The 16,084-nt window shown below is 44.5% G+C and overlaps 1 protein-coding gene across 1 annotated transcript in view; it reads right to left on the reverse strand.

Moving 5' to 3' along the window:
• DNAAF8 (dynein axonemal assembly factor 8) overlaps positions 1-16,084 on the reverse strand; it is a 99,272-nt gene that overhangs the window by 23,788 nt on the left and 59,400 nt on the right. Inside the window, exons 20-25 of the mRNA XM_058816287.1 lie at positions 14,138-14,266; positions 10,759-10,980; positions 9,279-9,587; positions 7,560-7,634; positions 5,629-5,682; positions 3,572-3,741 (exon numbers count right to left, since the gene is read on the reverse strand). Of these exons, the coding sequence (XP_058672270.1) occupies positions 3,572-3,741; positions 5,629-5,682; positions 7,560-7,634; positions 9,279-9,587; positions 10,759-10,980; positions 14,138-14,266 (959 nt within the window). The remainder of the gene's footprint in view (positions 1-3,571; positions 3,742-5,628; positions 5,683-7,559; positions 7,635-9,278; positions 9,588-10,758; positions 10,981-14,137; positions 14,267-16,084) is intronic.

Consider the following 16,084-nt stretch of genomic DNA (forward strand, 5'->3'; position numbering starts at 1 on the left):
AGAATTTTGCAGATAAAATACAATAAACAACCTTGAGACCAAGAAATGAAGAGCTCTGACTCCTTCTTTGAGCACCAGGCTGGGAAAAGAGACTTTTTAACTCTTCTTGGGGTCACTCTGAGCAACGAGAGACCCCGACAGAACTTCCTTCCATGGGGGGTGGCAGAGCTGTGGAACAGTCACCCAAGGAGGGCTTGGAGTCTCCCCCTCTGGAGACATCCCAAACCACTGGATATATCCCTGTGGATAAAGGGATCCTGCCCTGGTGGGACTGGGTGATCTCCAGAGCTCACTCCCAAACCCAGGATTATCCCGTCTGGGATTCTGTGACCTGCTAAATGTCAGCAGTTTGCCCCCATTTCAGGAGCTTCATTTGAGGCCCACCATTGCACCCCTTTGTGCCACAGGCTGAGGAGCAGATCCATCATGAACATTCCTCCCATCCAAAAGCTGCACAAGGAATTTAGCTGGAACAAACAGCCCTGCCCCCATGGCTGCCATTGAGCCACTTACCCACTGGATTTTGCAAATAACCCAGTCTCTGGAGCCTGCTGAGGCTTCTTCCAAATCTCCCTACTTATCCTGGGAGCTGAGCCTTTCCCAGCCCTCCCCAGGGTGGGCCATTGCTGCTGCTCTGAAAAGGAGCAGGGGCCCCTGGACAGCAGAAAGCATTTCCCACTCTCTGCTCCCCTTCAGCAGAGGCAGACTGTTCTCTCTCTGCTTCCTCACTTTCAAACCCTGCTTTTTTCCTCATGAACAGTCTGTAATTTTTATCCTCATTAGTCACCAGCTTTTCAAGGCAACTGAATCAATGCTCAACAGCTGCTCTGGTGTGTTGGAGAAATCCAAAAACAAGGAAATTTTCAGGAAACAACCTCTCCTCACATTTACCCCTCAGGCATCTGCATTGCTTCCTGAGGATATTTGAGGTTTTTAAGATGTTTTCTGTTTCAGATGATCAAAAAGGCATTTTGTCTTTAGCTGTGTGATTAAGTAACATTGTGAAGCACATGCCCATCAACCCTAATGGCCATTATATCTCTCTTGTCAGTGTAAATATTTCAAATTCAGATGCCTGTGCTCACTGCTACCATGCAGAAGGTATTAATTGTTCCAAAGCACTGCCTTGGCACGTGCCTGTTTTCTTCTGGAAGCATCTACCAAGAATTTCTATGAGACAATTTTATAAACTTTCCAAACTTAACCCAAGTGCAATATCAATTATAAATGTTTGTTTTTATAAAGCCAAGCAGTTAAAGGTCTTCAGGAAAGCAATCAAATAACACAGATTGTTTTTCCCTAAGGGAAGTAAAAAAATAATAATCCAACTCCTCTCAAATGCCCAGAGTTCAGTTTCTTGGCTGTCACAGTACCCTTACACTCAGGGTACGTCAGGTTGAGGAAAGAAAAGGTTTTTAATGCCATGAAAGAGCAGAAACAAACATCTATTTCTAGCTAATCAACCCCACAATGCCCTAAGATTTAATAACCCTCTTTATTGCCTGTTAGACATGAGCAAGGACAATTTCCTCTCCTTGCAGGGCATTTTTACAGCCTGGCTCCCAGGGCTCAGCTGTGCCTGCAATGCAATCTCAGGTAACAGCACCCCAGAGATGTGCATTCCCTGGCACAGGCAGGAGGCTGTCCCAGCTTTAACCACATGGAATAAAGCCAGGCACACGTGTTCCCTGGATGTGCCCTACCTGGAATGACCTGGGACAAGGAACAGACTGTTGGGAAGGATGAAAGTTGGACAAGAAAGTCTCACAGATATGTGTATGCTTAGCAGAAAGATTTTTGAATATGAACTCTGAAGAAGGAATAGAGATGGAAGCAAGTTTTGATATAGAAGAAAAGAATTGCTGAGCCAGTCTCACTGGATAACCAAGGAGGCAAAGGGTGTGTTAGTTAGAAGGGGTTTTCATGGCTTAGAGCAAAGGATAAACCCACCTCAAACAAGAAGATGTTTTTACCAAGCAGAAGGAGAGCACAGGCAAACAAGGCAGCAAAGTTGCAAGTAGAAAAAAGGTTTCAGAATTTTTCACTGCAAGAAAACTGAAAAACATCTTCTAGCTTAAACTGTAATGTACTATCAATTGGAGAGTGTAATGTACTAATAATTGGAGAATAGTTACATGAATATGGTAATTATAGTAGTTATGATGGGCTATAGATAAAAGTTAAGGTATAGATTGGTTCTACTGTATGAAGATACTCAGCAAAGAAAAGTCTATAATGCAATGTAACCAAAAGAAAAGTAAATAATGCATTGTAACCAAAACCAAAGGGTCTCCAGGCCTGCCTGCAGCTGGAGCTGACACCTGTGGGCACAGCTCTGTCACCCACGACCCTGGACTGCTGGAACACCTTGGATACAACAAACTGCATTTGGAAGAGCTGCCTGGACCCCCACATCCCTCATTCAGGACACCTGTTTGGCAGGGCTGAACAGACTCCTGAGAGCTCTGTACTGCCCACATCCTCCCCAAAGTTTCGTTTGGGAGAAACCAGGGCTGTCTTTATGGCTTTGATAAAAGCCCTCAGCTCTCTCTGTGCTGGTGAGGTGCTGATCTGATTGTTTCATGTGAAATACACAGCTGTGTTTGGTGTCAGGTACATACAGGCAATGTGTGTATTTGTGATTGTGATATGTGTGGAAACCAACCATGGGACAGTTATAAAGATGAATTCTAATAATTACTAAAGAAAGTAAAGCATGGAAGAAGACCTTTGAACCTATCTTTTGTTCATAATTAACCTTTATAAGTCTTAAATTGATTTAGGAGCATTTGAATTAAAGTGTTAAGGATGTTGCTTTTTGACACGAACTTTCTGCTTGTAGTTAAGCCTTAAAGAGTTTTGCAAGAATAACCTTTTGAAGTATAATTTTAGAATATTGCTTGTAGTAAGGATCTTTGAAACTATAACTTTAGAATATATAAAAAGGAAACATGCTTTTCTCAAGCCTTAACAAAACAGTGAAAAGCAGCTTGAGAAAGGAAGATGAACATCAACTCAAGGATTTATAGTTTCGACCAAGGGAAGCTGGACATCACTGTTATGAGATTTATAGTCCTTGAAATCAAAAGGTGGATACACATCTGGGGAGCTGGACCCCACCAGATGGGAGACTTCTTCCTTCTTTTAGAAACTGGACCACCACCACCTGGGGACACTCCTTTTGGGATACATCCTGAGAAAAACTAAATCACAATAGTGTATAGAAATGTGATGTAAAAATTGGGACTAGAAAGTGCTGATGAGTAAAAATTTGGAATAGAAACTGCTAAGAAAGCTGATGAGTACCCCTATAAATACCTGTAAGCCTCAACCATCGGTGTGCAGCTGGAGGGAAAACTTCCCCCACTGCACCCAGCGCTGTATTGCTCATGCTTTACCATATTAATTAATAAATTGATTGCTGCTTGAATATTGGCCTAGTCAAGCTTCTCATTTATAACATTCCATACAGCTCTGAAATCCCGGGTGGGAACTGCTGGGCTTTTGAGGAATGGACTATCCCCAGCTCATCCCTTTCCTCCCCACACAGAGTGCCATTCCCTCCACTGACCTGCTGCAGCTCCCAGGGCAGCAGAGAGGCAGCAGCAGCCGCTCCCAGCTCCAGGTGCTTCATCCCGACCACGCAGAACTTCTCCAGGTGCAGATCCCGGAGGATCCTGGGCAGTCCCTGGCTCCACACCCCGGGTTTGATCAGCAGCACCGTGCAGAGAAGCTGTGCCCCTGCAACAAACACAGAGGGGTTTGTTTGCTGCCCTGGGCATGGGGAAACCCGGCAGGAAGTGCATAAAAATACCAAAAAATGAGTCCATAAAAAGCCTGGGCATGGAGGATCATTTATTGATTTGGGTTTGCTTTGTTGGGTTTTCAGATTAAAAATGTATCTGAAACAGTCCAAGTTTGGAGGTTTCTCCGTCAAGGAAATCTGCTCCAGGTCCTAAAAGTTCTTGTGGCAGCTCTGTCGGATAAGATTCAAACCTTTATATTAGAGATTAATGTTTTAAGAGAGATAAAATATTCCCTTTTGCATTTTTCATGTGAACCGTGGTGATTATGTGATGTGAGCCTTGAGCAGCTCTTACATTCTTACTCTGGTGTTCTGTGTATCTTAGAGCTCTGTTTCAGAGAGGCACTGACAACCCTGACAGGTCCCAATTAATGTCATAAACCAATAATTAATTGAATTGTCTTTACCAAAAATTGACATTCCAGTAAAAAACCTTCTGCTTCTGACACAGCTCTCCCAGCAGAGCTGCCAGGAAGGTGCAGCACTATGAGGAGCAGAAAACAAACCAGACCAAGGAAGCTTTGCTGTCTGATGAAAATGGATTTAAAGGCAGAAAATACATAAATTCCGTTTTTAAATGACAGCATTTTCAACTTTTTAGTCTTGCTAAAGTACTTGCTACCAAGAGTATAGTTAATATTTTATCCTTATAACATTTTTCTGGAGATTTATTGGCAAGTGTAGTGTCAGAACCAGTCTGTGAGGCCCAGGAACTGCTGGTGCTGAACCACATCAATCAGCAGGAGCACAGGGGAACATCCTCCAGGCTGCTGAGACTGATCCAAGCTGATCTGTTTGGGTACAAAACATGTCATTTTCTGTTTCTGTACACCCCAGTACTAATTACACAGATGTCAATGCAGCAAAGCATCAACAAGGCTACCTCAAATTTAATGCTGTTATTTCCAGGTGACAAGCAGGACATGGCACAGAAACACAGGATCAAAAATAAAATCCAAGATTTTTTCCTCCCCACTTGATATGGAAACTTAACCCTTGTGCTGCAGGGAGCCCTCCTGTTACAGATGTGCTGTTTCCTCACATCATTCCTGAGCAGAAAGGTTCCATAGCAACAGCCTGGAAGTGCAGGGAGCTGCTGGGCTCCACCTCAGCAACCTCACCCCTGTGTGTTATGTAAGCACTCAGTGGCCTCCAGATGTTTTCCTCACCATCTGCTATGTTTTTGAGCAGATATTCTAATTCTTCTGCTGTGTGAGTCACTACCTGCTGCATATTTAGGGACTTTAGACAATTCAGGAGGATTGCCAGCCTGGTTTGGTCAGACACCTTGTCACCCAGAGCTGGCTTTCTCTCCTCAGCAATTACAAGAAACAAGAACAAGAGAAAACACCACTAATTACCAATGGAACAATCTTTGCTGATCATGAATGAGCAGAGGGACCTGTTTGGCAATGTTCAAACCTGCCTGATTTCCAGTTCCAGCTGCTCAGAGCCTTTTCTGGTCTTTATTACGTTTCTCTACTTTGTAATATTTTTAGATCCATTCTTCACAATCCTTTCCTCTTTGCCTCCCCCAAAAAATTATTACAGAGGTTTTGATTTTATAGCCTAACTGTAAAAATAGAGTTTAGTTTATATGCTATTTATAGATAATAGTTCAGATAGGTGTGACTTCAAATAAGTGGGAACTCAAGACAAGCAGATACCACATCTGGCATGCTCAGAGTGCATCAGGCTGGATTCCAGCCTAAGGAAAATGTTGGTTTAATCCTTTTTTTGCTTATTTTGGGTTGGTACATTCAGATGATTTAGCTCCATCAAGTCCTTGTCAAAAGACATTTTGCCATTTGCTCTTCTCTCACCTGCTTGCAGGAAGGAGAACAGAGATTCTGCTCGGCACCTCCAGCTCTCACCCACTGCAGGAGAGAAGCAGATTTGAGTGAGTTTGGTGAGTTCCGAGACAATCTGAGAATTGTGCTATCATCTCTATATAAAGCAGTCAATATTACACACTGATATTTTAGGGTGTTACACAGGGACATGGATGGATTGATTTCAGATGTCCTGGGACACCCTGGGAGGGGTCACATTTCCCCCTTCTCTGGTAACCCCAGGAGCACAGGCTGAGCAGGGCTGCAGGTCCTAAATTGCTGAGTTTGCAGGGGTCCCCAGGAGGAGGTGAGAGATGAGGAATCTGACTCCATGTTCCCAGAAGGCTGATTTATTATTATATTATATTATATTATATTATATTATATTATATTATATTATATTATATTATATTATACTATGCTAAAGAATAGAGAAAGGATACAGACAGGAGGCTTAACAAGAATGACAATGAAAAACTCATGACTGACTCCTCAGTCTGACACAGCTGATGGTGATTGGTTATTAAGTAAAAACAATTCACATGAAACCAATCAAACAATGACCAGTGGGTAAACAATGGTCAAACCACATTCCAAAGCAGCAAACACAGGAGAAGCAATCAGATAATTATTGTTTTCATTTTTCTCTGAGGCTTCTCAGCTTCCCTTCCTGGCAAAGGGATTTTTCAGCAAATATGACAGTGACACTAAATCATGTTGGATCTTGGTTACCTTTTCTGGGATTTCAGGGAGTGTTTAACAGTGGTTTTAAACCTATCTGTGCTCCTAATATTCCACAGTCAGCTCAGATGCTGCCCTGTTTCTGGAGTTTTGTTTGATGTTCTCTCAGAAACAAAGGGGTGCTGTGGATCCTGAGTGCTGCTGATAAAACCTGCCTGGCCCTTTCCCAGGCAGCCAGGAGTGGCTGCTCCAGTGGTTCTCCAGGAGAGCAGAGCAGGATGAAAGGAGCCTGGGGAATCAGAACTTAGGACAAAAGCCAACAGAGAAATGTTGCCTTCAGTCTAATGTAAAACCTGCAGTGACCTGGAGATGAGCACAATCAAGGCACTTCAGGCACACGAGAATTGAGAAGTTATCAAGATCTAGGGCACAGTGAGGGGAATCCTGCATCAGACTGATAAAAGACTTCATTTTCCAATGACTGGCAAGTTTAGCTACTGTAACATGCAAGGTAGATAAGAAAAAACTAAAATCTGTTTGTCAAAACAGAATTTTTTTTTTTTTGGTATTACTGTCCAAAATCCATGTCTATCTACTTTCCATAGTTATGTATCTGGAAGGTATTTAGCCAAAGAGTATTTGGTTTTTTTTCTAATGAGCTCTCTTTCTCTTTCCACATGTTTGTTGCAATAACAAGAGCACAAATAACAGGTGGAACCAGCCCTGAGGTCCTTGCCTTGTCTCATAACTTTTTAGCTCATCCTCCCAGCACCAGCTTTTTTCCTTAGTGCTGGGGTTACCTGAAAGGACTTTCAGGATCTGTGAATCCCATGGTGACCTGGGCACCACTGGGATGTAAATGACAAGAGACATAGGAAATGCACCCTCTGCTCTGATTTCACCTCTCTAAAACATCATGAAAATCATAATTTCTGGGCTCTACACCTGAAACAAGCTACTAAAGAGCTAACATTAATTACTTTTCCAGCTGACTTTGCACACCATCCCTCAGCAGGTGGTTCTCAGGACCGTGGAGAGGAAATCTGACAATACTCACACCTTCCCCCAGCACCAGGGGGACCCCGCTGGCCTTTCCTCCCCAGCTTCCTGGGATGAGGATGTCTAACCAAAGTTTTACTAATCCCATTTCAATGGCTCTGACAGAGGACATACAGTTTTCTTCAATCTATTTAAGAGTCTAAAATAACTTGTTTTTTTTTCAAGAGGCAGCTGGTGCTTACCTGTGGTCTTCCCTTCAGTCCTGGAGCTCCTGCCAGGTGGTGGCAGGAATTTCCCAGCAGGGCGGTGCTCTGCATCTGGAGAAGGAAGGACAGGTATTTTTATGGATTCAAGATGGGAAACTTCAATGTCCGGGGCAGGAGGGTGACAAAAGTAATTTTATTTAGCAGGGCAGATGTTCAACCTGCTACAAAATATTGTTCTTGAGCAGGGAGGTCTCTCCATTTCTCTCACAACAATAAAAACACAAGGGAAAAATGGAATTACCTTATTAAAGAGACAGTGCAGGATGCTGAAGTTTGGCCTCAGCTGTGTTCTTTTGTTCCTCACAGTGGCTTTGGTGCAAAAGGCTGGCACTGCCATTACAACCTCCCTCAATAAACTGAGCTCACAGCTCTGCTTTCCTCTTATCCTGCCTTTCCATCTCAAGATAACTTTAAGTAAGGGCTGCAGTGCTTGAACTCTTTAGAGTTTAAGGCACCAGCTGGGGATGTCTGATGCCTTCTCTCCTGAAGGCTCCTCTTCTTGCTCCCCAGTCTCACAGAGAACACCCCCATAGTTCACTGACAAATCAAACTTGCTGTGAGAGCTGAAACCCAGGATCTTTTCCCAGACAAATCTTTCTTCATAGTATTCAGCAAAGCAAATTTGTTATTGCACACTACACAGGCACAGTGGGTTTGACACAAGTGGCTAAGTTTGTGTTGATGACAAAGGACTTTTCTTCTCCAAGGAAAGATAAAGGAAGGGCTGTAAATTCAAAGCACGAATGCACTTATGGGACTGCATCACTCCCCTTCAGCTGACACATGGTGTTACCACAATCTTTGATTTCTCTCTGCCTCTGAGTAATCATAAAATCCCACAATGACTTGGGTTGGAAGGGACCATCTTGTTCCAGCTCCCTGCCAGAAACTGTCAGGGCTCAGAACTGTTTCTCTCTGGGTGAGAGGAGTCAGGCAGCCCCAATTCTTCTCTGAATATTTCACATTAAAAGAAAACAGTGGGAGCTTGTATTCTGCTGCTCTAAACCATCCAGTATCAATAACCCCACAGTCTGCACAGTGATTTAGTTTTAAGAGGCATGGCTATGCATTTCCTGCTACAGGAGGAAACTATCAAATTTACTGTGCTGAAAGATCGATGCTGGCACACATCACCGAACCCTGAGAAGCTTTTGACAGCAAAGGTCTCCATTCCTCTCTTCATTCTCCTCCAGGATAAAAATAAATTATCAAGAAATCTGTTTTCTTACAGACTGGTCACACCTTCAATCTCCTTGAGCACAGGGCAAGGCTGAGGCATCAAGCTGCAAGTCTGGAACCACAATTAGGGGCCCACATTTAGGTGTGAGAGCTCTTGGGCTCTGTTCTTCAGCTTCTCTTACAGAAAGGGTTTAAAATGCATGGTATTATTTACTGATCCTGCCAATTGCTCTCATATGTAATTAGTACTTATGGAGTACCTCAAGATCATCAGAAAGGACACCAGGCCAAGCACAGCCACATTAATTAAAAAAGCCACCTTGCAGGTGACCTCAGCTGGCTCCTGCTGGGTTCATTGCCTCATCTTAATTCAGCCAAGCACAGAATTTACCCCCACATTATTACATTCTCCAGTGCCTGAGAAAACCCCCAGCACTGGATTCCTTTGTCTAAGGTGAATCAACTCCCATACCCCCTACAGCTGAGGAGAACACACACACTAAAACCGTGCCTTACCAGTGACCAAATCTGCCTCTGTGAAGAAGAGGATGGCTTGTCTGAAGGTCACCTCTGGTGTCAGGGCCATGAGTGCCTGTGGGAGGCTGTCCCCTGTGCAGAGCCTGTCCCTGCTCTGTGTCCATCCCTGCAGGGCAGCTCCCAGGGCCAGGAAGGCGTCGGTGCCGCGGAGCGCGCACACCAGGACAGGGCTGGACGTCAGCGTGCCCAGGCTGCTCTGCCAGTGAGTGTCCCCAGCCTCAAAAGGGGTCACCTCCCTGGCCTGGCACCCAGTCAGGTGGGGCAGCCACTTCAGGCCCAGCAGCTCGAGTCCTGAATCAAGAAAAATGGTTTTAGCACCAGGCAGCAGCTTGTGTTTTGTAGAAGTTGTGCTTTCTTTTGGACACAAACATTTTATTTCATGTGGATTTTTTCCCTGCACAAGTTCCAATGCTGTTCCGACTTCTGTTTCATCCAGAATGGACTGTAATGAAAAAAAGGGAATATACTGGGAAAACCCATGAGATGCAAATTCTAAGAAATGCCATTACAGTGGAGAACAAAAAAATGGCTATCTGGGAAATCAACAGGGAGCCACAGGGAGCAAGTGCCATGATTTGATTAGAGAGCACAGCTAATGGAGGAGAGTGGAAAGGGAGTCACTGAGAGTACACTGATAACAATGTGGCTTGGCACAGCATAATCCATAATTATGGATCCTTTAGCACCTCTCATAACACTTTAAGCAATGTTTAGCAGAATAACAAACTACAGCAGAATGCTGACTTGTCTCTAAAGTGGTTTCAATGTTGTTGGGGTTGTAAAGTTGTCTTCTGACTATGTAGGAAGGTATTTAGGGCTAAATCCATGAGTGCTGGAAGTTTCTGTTGGCTCAGATCTCAGATACAGAACTTCACAGGATTTCAAGCAGTCTTTCAACACAGTTTTGGGAGAATCAGATACAACACAGTGTAAGACAGGCAGACTTGAGCCCTTTGTGCCTACAGCTCCTGTGTTATCACACTTCAGTGCAACCTGCACATGAAATTACATAAATCCCTGTCCTGCCTACGGCCTGACAGCCCTTTTCATGCACATGTGAGCAGCAGTGTGGGGACAGCCTCCCTGCTCCTCCCGTGGGGGAACCAGAGCGTGAGGGGCCTTGGTTCTGCTCACCAGGGCTGTCACTGCAGTCACAGAACAGAGCTGGCACTGCCAAATTCCTGCCCCACTTCCAGCCCAGCCTTACCTCCCCCTGCTCAGGGAGGGACACAGTGCTCTGTGTTACATAAAAGCTCTGCAAGCCCAAGCACTACTTGGAACTCATTTGATGCTCTCTGAAGCAAATTATGCCCACCTGAGCTGTTTGTGATTGCCCATAACAAACCAAGATAAATTCTTCAGCTCTTTAGGGGGGTTACAAAGAAACCCATTCTTTCTGAGGCCCCTTCACCACATCTTCTATGATGTTCCTGCCATGCTAAAAAGAGCTACTCAGGATAGCCCAAGGTCTCCAGAGCTGGGTTACCTGCACTCTGAGGCTGATCCCTGATGGGGGGCAGCAGGATCTGCTGGAGGAGCTCCCCAGCACTCTTCAGAGCCTTCATCCCCACCAGTGTCAGCATCACCACCTGCTCCATGCCGGGCTCAGCAGCAAAAGCTCGGTGGCTCAGGAAATCCAGAGGGATGGGATGGGGCTCTGGCACCACACTGAGGTTTCCTCCTGCCCAGGAGAGCATCAAAACAAAACTGTTACCCCATGAAAACACAGCTCAGGCTTTCTGCTGTGAAGGAACTGTATAAATCCCAACCAGCATTTCACTGCCTCCTCACACTGCAGCTCAGGAAAATCCTCCTGAAGGAGGAATATTAACACAGCAAAGCCCCTCTAATTAGTCCCAGTCCTTCCCTGGAATTACATTTTGCCGTGTAAAGCAAATACATTCCTTGTAATTTTGATATCCTTATTCACACCATTAGGCAGAGCTGATAGATCTATACTAAAATTATTTAAGGCACCAGCTTTGGGTTGATAACTAATGACTAACTTCACATTAAATCAACACTTCATTTTGCTTTCTAGGACATTGCAGGGCACACAAGTGGGAGCTAATTTGGGGACTGCTGTAACTCTGTGCTTCTATCCACAGTCCTGTTGGGAACAGCACAGCCTGGAGAATCCCTGGCCCATCAGAAAACCCTGGTTGTTCCATACTGATTCACTACATGATTATGTAAGCAATAAACATTTATTTACTTACTTATTCCCACATCATAACATTTCATAATGCTTGAGAATGGTGAATGACATGCATTTAATTTTCATTTTTCCTTAGGATTTAGAGTCACTTTGGTTTTGGAGAGCAATGTTTTAATTCAAAGTCCTAGCATTCAAATTTTCAAATAATTAAATTAAATTAAACTAAGTTAACTTGCTGAACACATAAAAATCCCCAACATGTAGTTAGTGAAATAAACATGGGAATCTTTTTTACTCCAAGTGTACAGAACTAGGAGGTTTAAGACTCACCCATGTGAGTCATAGATTAAGAACAGAAAACCCATTTCCTTGCTGTTTGAAATCCTATCAATCTCCCAGCTTTGAATGAATGGGTTACCAAAGTGAATACAACTGTACAAACTGGAATTTAGAATATCTGAGTAAAATGAAATTGCAAAGTGCCTTTTCTGCACCTACAGAACTATAGCTGCCAGCATTTATCACTTCAGCACATTCCAGTTCTGCACACAACCAACAATTTATCTCATTTTAATATTTTGACTTCTCTTGAAACTATGGCAATAAATATGTATTGATTTGCTATTAACCTTCTAATTATCTTAATTAAGGTTTAATTGGATGTTACTGTGTCATGTTTCAATAATTTCTTTTTGCATGTATCTTTTAACTTACTTTATAAAGGCATTTTCACTTTGATTTCCATTGATTCTTTCATGAGAGTTACTGTGATTGACTGGCAGCAGAACTGTCACTGACATTTTATGAAAATCCTTTTGCTAGGATTTTTCTCCTGAGAAGTTGAGAGGCCTCAGAAAGGAAATGTAAACAATAATTATCTGATGGCTGTGGAATGTGGTCTGGAGATGGTTTAACAACAGGTGCATCTTTGATTGGTCTCATGTGAATTGTTTTTACTCGATGACCAATCTCAGGTCCAGCTGTGTTGAGGCTGTGAGCAGTCACAAGATTTTATTATCATTCTTTTCTAGCCTTCTGATGTCCTCTCTCTTTCTTTAGTATAGTTTTAGTATAGCATTTTAAACATAATATATATAATAAAATAATAAATCAGCCTTCTGAAATATGGAGTCAAGATTCTCATCTCTTCCCTCATCTTGGGTACCCTCAAACACCATCACATAGAACAACAAATGAGATCCTACAGAAAACAGCATATTCCTAATGGTTTTATCCAGGAGAATCCCCTGTGGCTGTTCCATCCCTGCAACTGTCCAAGGCCAGGTTGGACAGGGCTTGCAGCAACCTGGGATAGTGGCGGGTGTCCCTGCCTGTGGAATGAAATCACAGAATCACAGAATCACAGAATGATGAGGTTGGAAGAGACCTCTAAGATCATCAAGTCCAACCTATGCCCTCACACCTCAGCTAGACTATAGCACCAAGTGCCATGTCCAGTCTTTTTTAAACACATCCAAAGATTCTACCACCTCCCTGGGAAGAGCATTCCAGTGCTTTATTATTATTTTGGTGAAAAATTTCTTCCTAATATCCAACCTGTCCCTTCCCTGAGGTAGCTTGAGGCTGTGTCCTCTGGTTCTGTCAGAGACCAACCCCACCTGTGTGCAGCCTCCCTTCAGGAAGGTGCAGAGAGCAGTAAGGTCACCCTGAGCCTCCTCTCCTCCAGGCTGAACAGCCCCAGCTCCCTCAGTCGTTCCTCACAGGGTTTGTGTTCCCAGCCCCTCACTAGCCCCTTCTCTGGATGCACTCAAGCATCTCAACATCCTTCCCAAACTGAGGGGCCAGAACTGGACACAGCACTCAAGGTGTGCCCTCACCAGTGCTGAGTACAGGGGCAGAATGACCTCCCTGCTCCTGCTGGCCACACCATTCCTAATTGTTCCAGGTTGCAAGGCAAGATGTATTCTATCACCATCTGTATGGCAGCTGTCTTTTGTCAAGTGGGCAGTTTGCCTTATCTCTCTCTGAGTGATCACAATCACTGCTCCCTCAGGAGGGGACATCTGCTGATATTGAATGTCACTGCATGGCTGATAAGAACTACAGCATCCCATTGGGAGATGTGAGCCCAGAGGGAGGAGCCAAGCATTGCTACCCAGATATAATCTAGAGATCCTGGAATAACTGCATGGCTCTCCACTGGATTTCCCAGAGGAGCAGCTGCCTCTTCTTCCACTGGATCTTCACAGGAAGACTATACCCTTTTCTACAAGATCCTGCTACAACAGAACCACCCCTGACACTGCAGGAGGACTGCAGCCACAATTCCAATGGGACTGCCACCAACACCCTGATCCACAGGGTGTCAGGTTGGGTTCTGACTCTGTCAGTGTTGTTTTAATTTACTGCAGTGTTTATTTTATCTTCTTATTTTCTTCCCTAGTACAGTACTAAAGAACTGTTATTTCCTCCTCCCATATTTTTTGCCCTGAGAGCCCCTTAATTTAAAATTTATAGCAATTCAGAGGGGTGGGGAGGGTTTACATTCTCCATTTCATGGGAGGCTCCTGCTTTCCCTAGCAGATACTTGTCTTTCCAAACCAAGACACTAACGCAGGCCAGGATGCCATTGGCCTTCTTGGCCACCAAGCAGATGAGGTTTGAGGTCCCTCCCAGCCCCGAGAATCCCAGGTGTGTGCCCCTGGAGCCCCTGACATACCCAGGCTGAGCAGCGCGGCCGCGGCGTACGGAGCCCCGTGGAAGCACAGCGACGGCTCCTGTCCAGCAGCTGCAGGGGGGAGGCTGTGCCCAATGCCAGGGCCTGCCTCTGCCAGCTCCTCCATCAGCCCTGTGCTCAGAACAGCAGCAAACATGAGCAATGCTGAGCTCTGCTCAGCCTGACATGAAAACACTCTGCTGTTTCAGTCACTGGTCACAGCTCCGCTACAGACTGAGCTTACCTGAGACACCAAACTCAGCTGAACCATCCCCTCTTCCCAAAATCACATGGGCCACTTAAAAAGGGGCAAGGAGCTCTTGAAAACTGAGGCTGGCCCACAGCTTTCTCTGGCTTTTTCAGCACACCCAGTTGTTTCTATCCCCTTCTAACTCTACTGGGAACTGAAACGTGGAACAAGTGCACAGATGCTGCCACAGAGCTCCTGAATTTGAATAAATATCTTAAATAAGGTGGTGTCCACTAGGAAGAGTCCCAGATCTGAGCCCAGTGCTCACGTGGAGGCTCTCAAGGTGTCTCACACTTCCAGGAATGAGGCCAAAGTCCTGCACCCCACAGGGCCCTCGTGGGCAGGGAGGTATTGCTGGGGTGACAGACCTGAACAGAGATATCATGTTCTGCTCCTGTGATTTCCAGTCTGGAAAACATCCCATTCCACGCCACTTTTACAGACACTAAGTGCTTAAAGCCACAATCTCTCAGCTCCCATTCTCTCTCTAAAGAGCTGGGCTGTGCACAGGCAGTGCATTAAGGTGTTGCATACAGTACATTTCCACAACAATTAGTTCAGCCTTCTGTAATAATGTTTCAGGCCACAGTTTTAAAGGCTTGTTATTTTTTAAATTACTTTGTACACATTTGATTGCTTCCTACCATACAAGCCTGTCAAAAATTCACTGTAGTGGAGCATGGGAAATGGATTATTGGTGTTACAGGCTGATGGCAAAGCTTAGATGTCAAATGTACCACTGACAATCACTTGCTCCTCAAAATTCAAAAGGCAAGAGGCACCAAAAATGGGTCACCACTGTCCCAGCAGTATTGCCTGTTGTTTATTCAAACTCAGGGCACGGCAGAAAGTAAAGCTTGGACAAAAATGTGTGGTGTTTGGACCTCAGGGCACAGATCCCACCAATTTATCTGCTCTGTTTCAGGAGTATTTGTCAAGTTTTAACTTGCTTTGAGAATTGAACAGCATTCGAGGCCCTGAAGGGGAAACTGCTTTTCATATTAATTACAAATGCAGAATTTCTTAGTGAGGTATTTACCCTACTCCAATCTCAGTGCTATTCTGCACTTCCCAGACGCCAATCCAAAGCTTGTGGGGAAAGAATATCAGCTTCCCCTCTCCAGGGCTCTGGAATATGGACTAAGGTGTCTTTCTGCAGTACAGGACTGATGAAAATAGCACAGAACACATGGAAAGAGACATGTGCAAAATCTGTCACAAACAAAGGGAAAAACCCTGAGTTCTCTAGCATGAGGGATAATATTTTATGTATTTCTAGTGGAAATTTCCCTGTGCAAAACATGAACACAAAACATCATCTGTGGCACTGAGGGAAGCTGCAGAAACTGCACTTTTTAATGAGCAACTTTCCCTGGGTGCAGAGGCAGCAGGTGACACGGGGCTGTAATTACTGTGCCATGATTAATCCTCTGTGTCTGCACATGTTTTCAGAACATTCTGTGATAGTCTCAAGAGAAAAAGCCCAGGACTATTTGAATTGTCATTGTTTCCCCCCCTTCCAAACCTCTAAATGTTCTTTCCTATTGTGGATAAATTAAAGGAAGCAAATGGGCTGGGGATGAATGTCTCCATCATGGGCTGTGTGGGATGGTGCTAATGGAAGGGTCACCCACAGTGATCCCTCCTGGGAAGAGCCAGGGCACGATTTCTGTTCCCTCCTGACCACTGCTGTTGCCTCT

Source organism: Ammospiza caudacuta, chromosome 17, assembly GCF_027887145.1.
Source record: "Ammospiza caudacuta isolate bAmmCau1 chromosome 17, bAmmCau1.pri, whole genome shotgun sequence".
Taxonomy (NCBI): Eukaryota; Metazoa; Chordata; class Aves; order Passeriformes; family Passerellidae; genus Ammospiza; species Ammospiza caudacuta.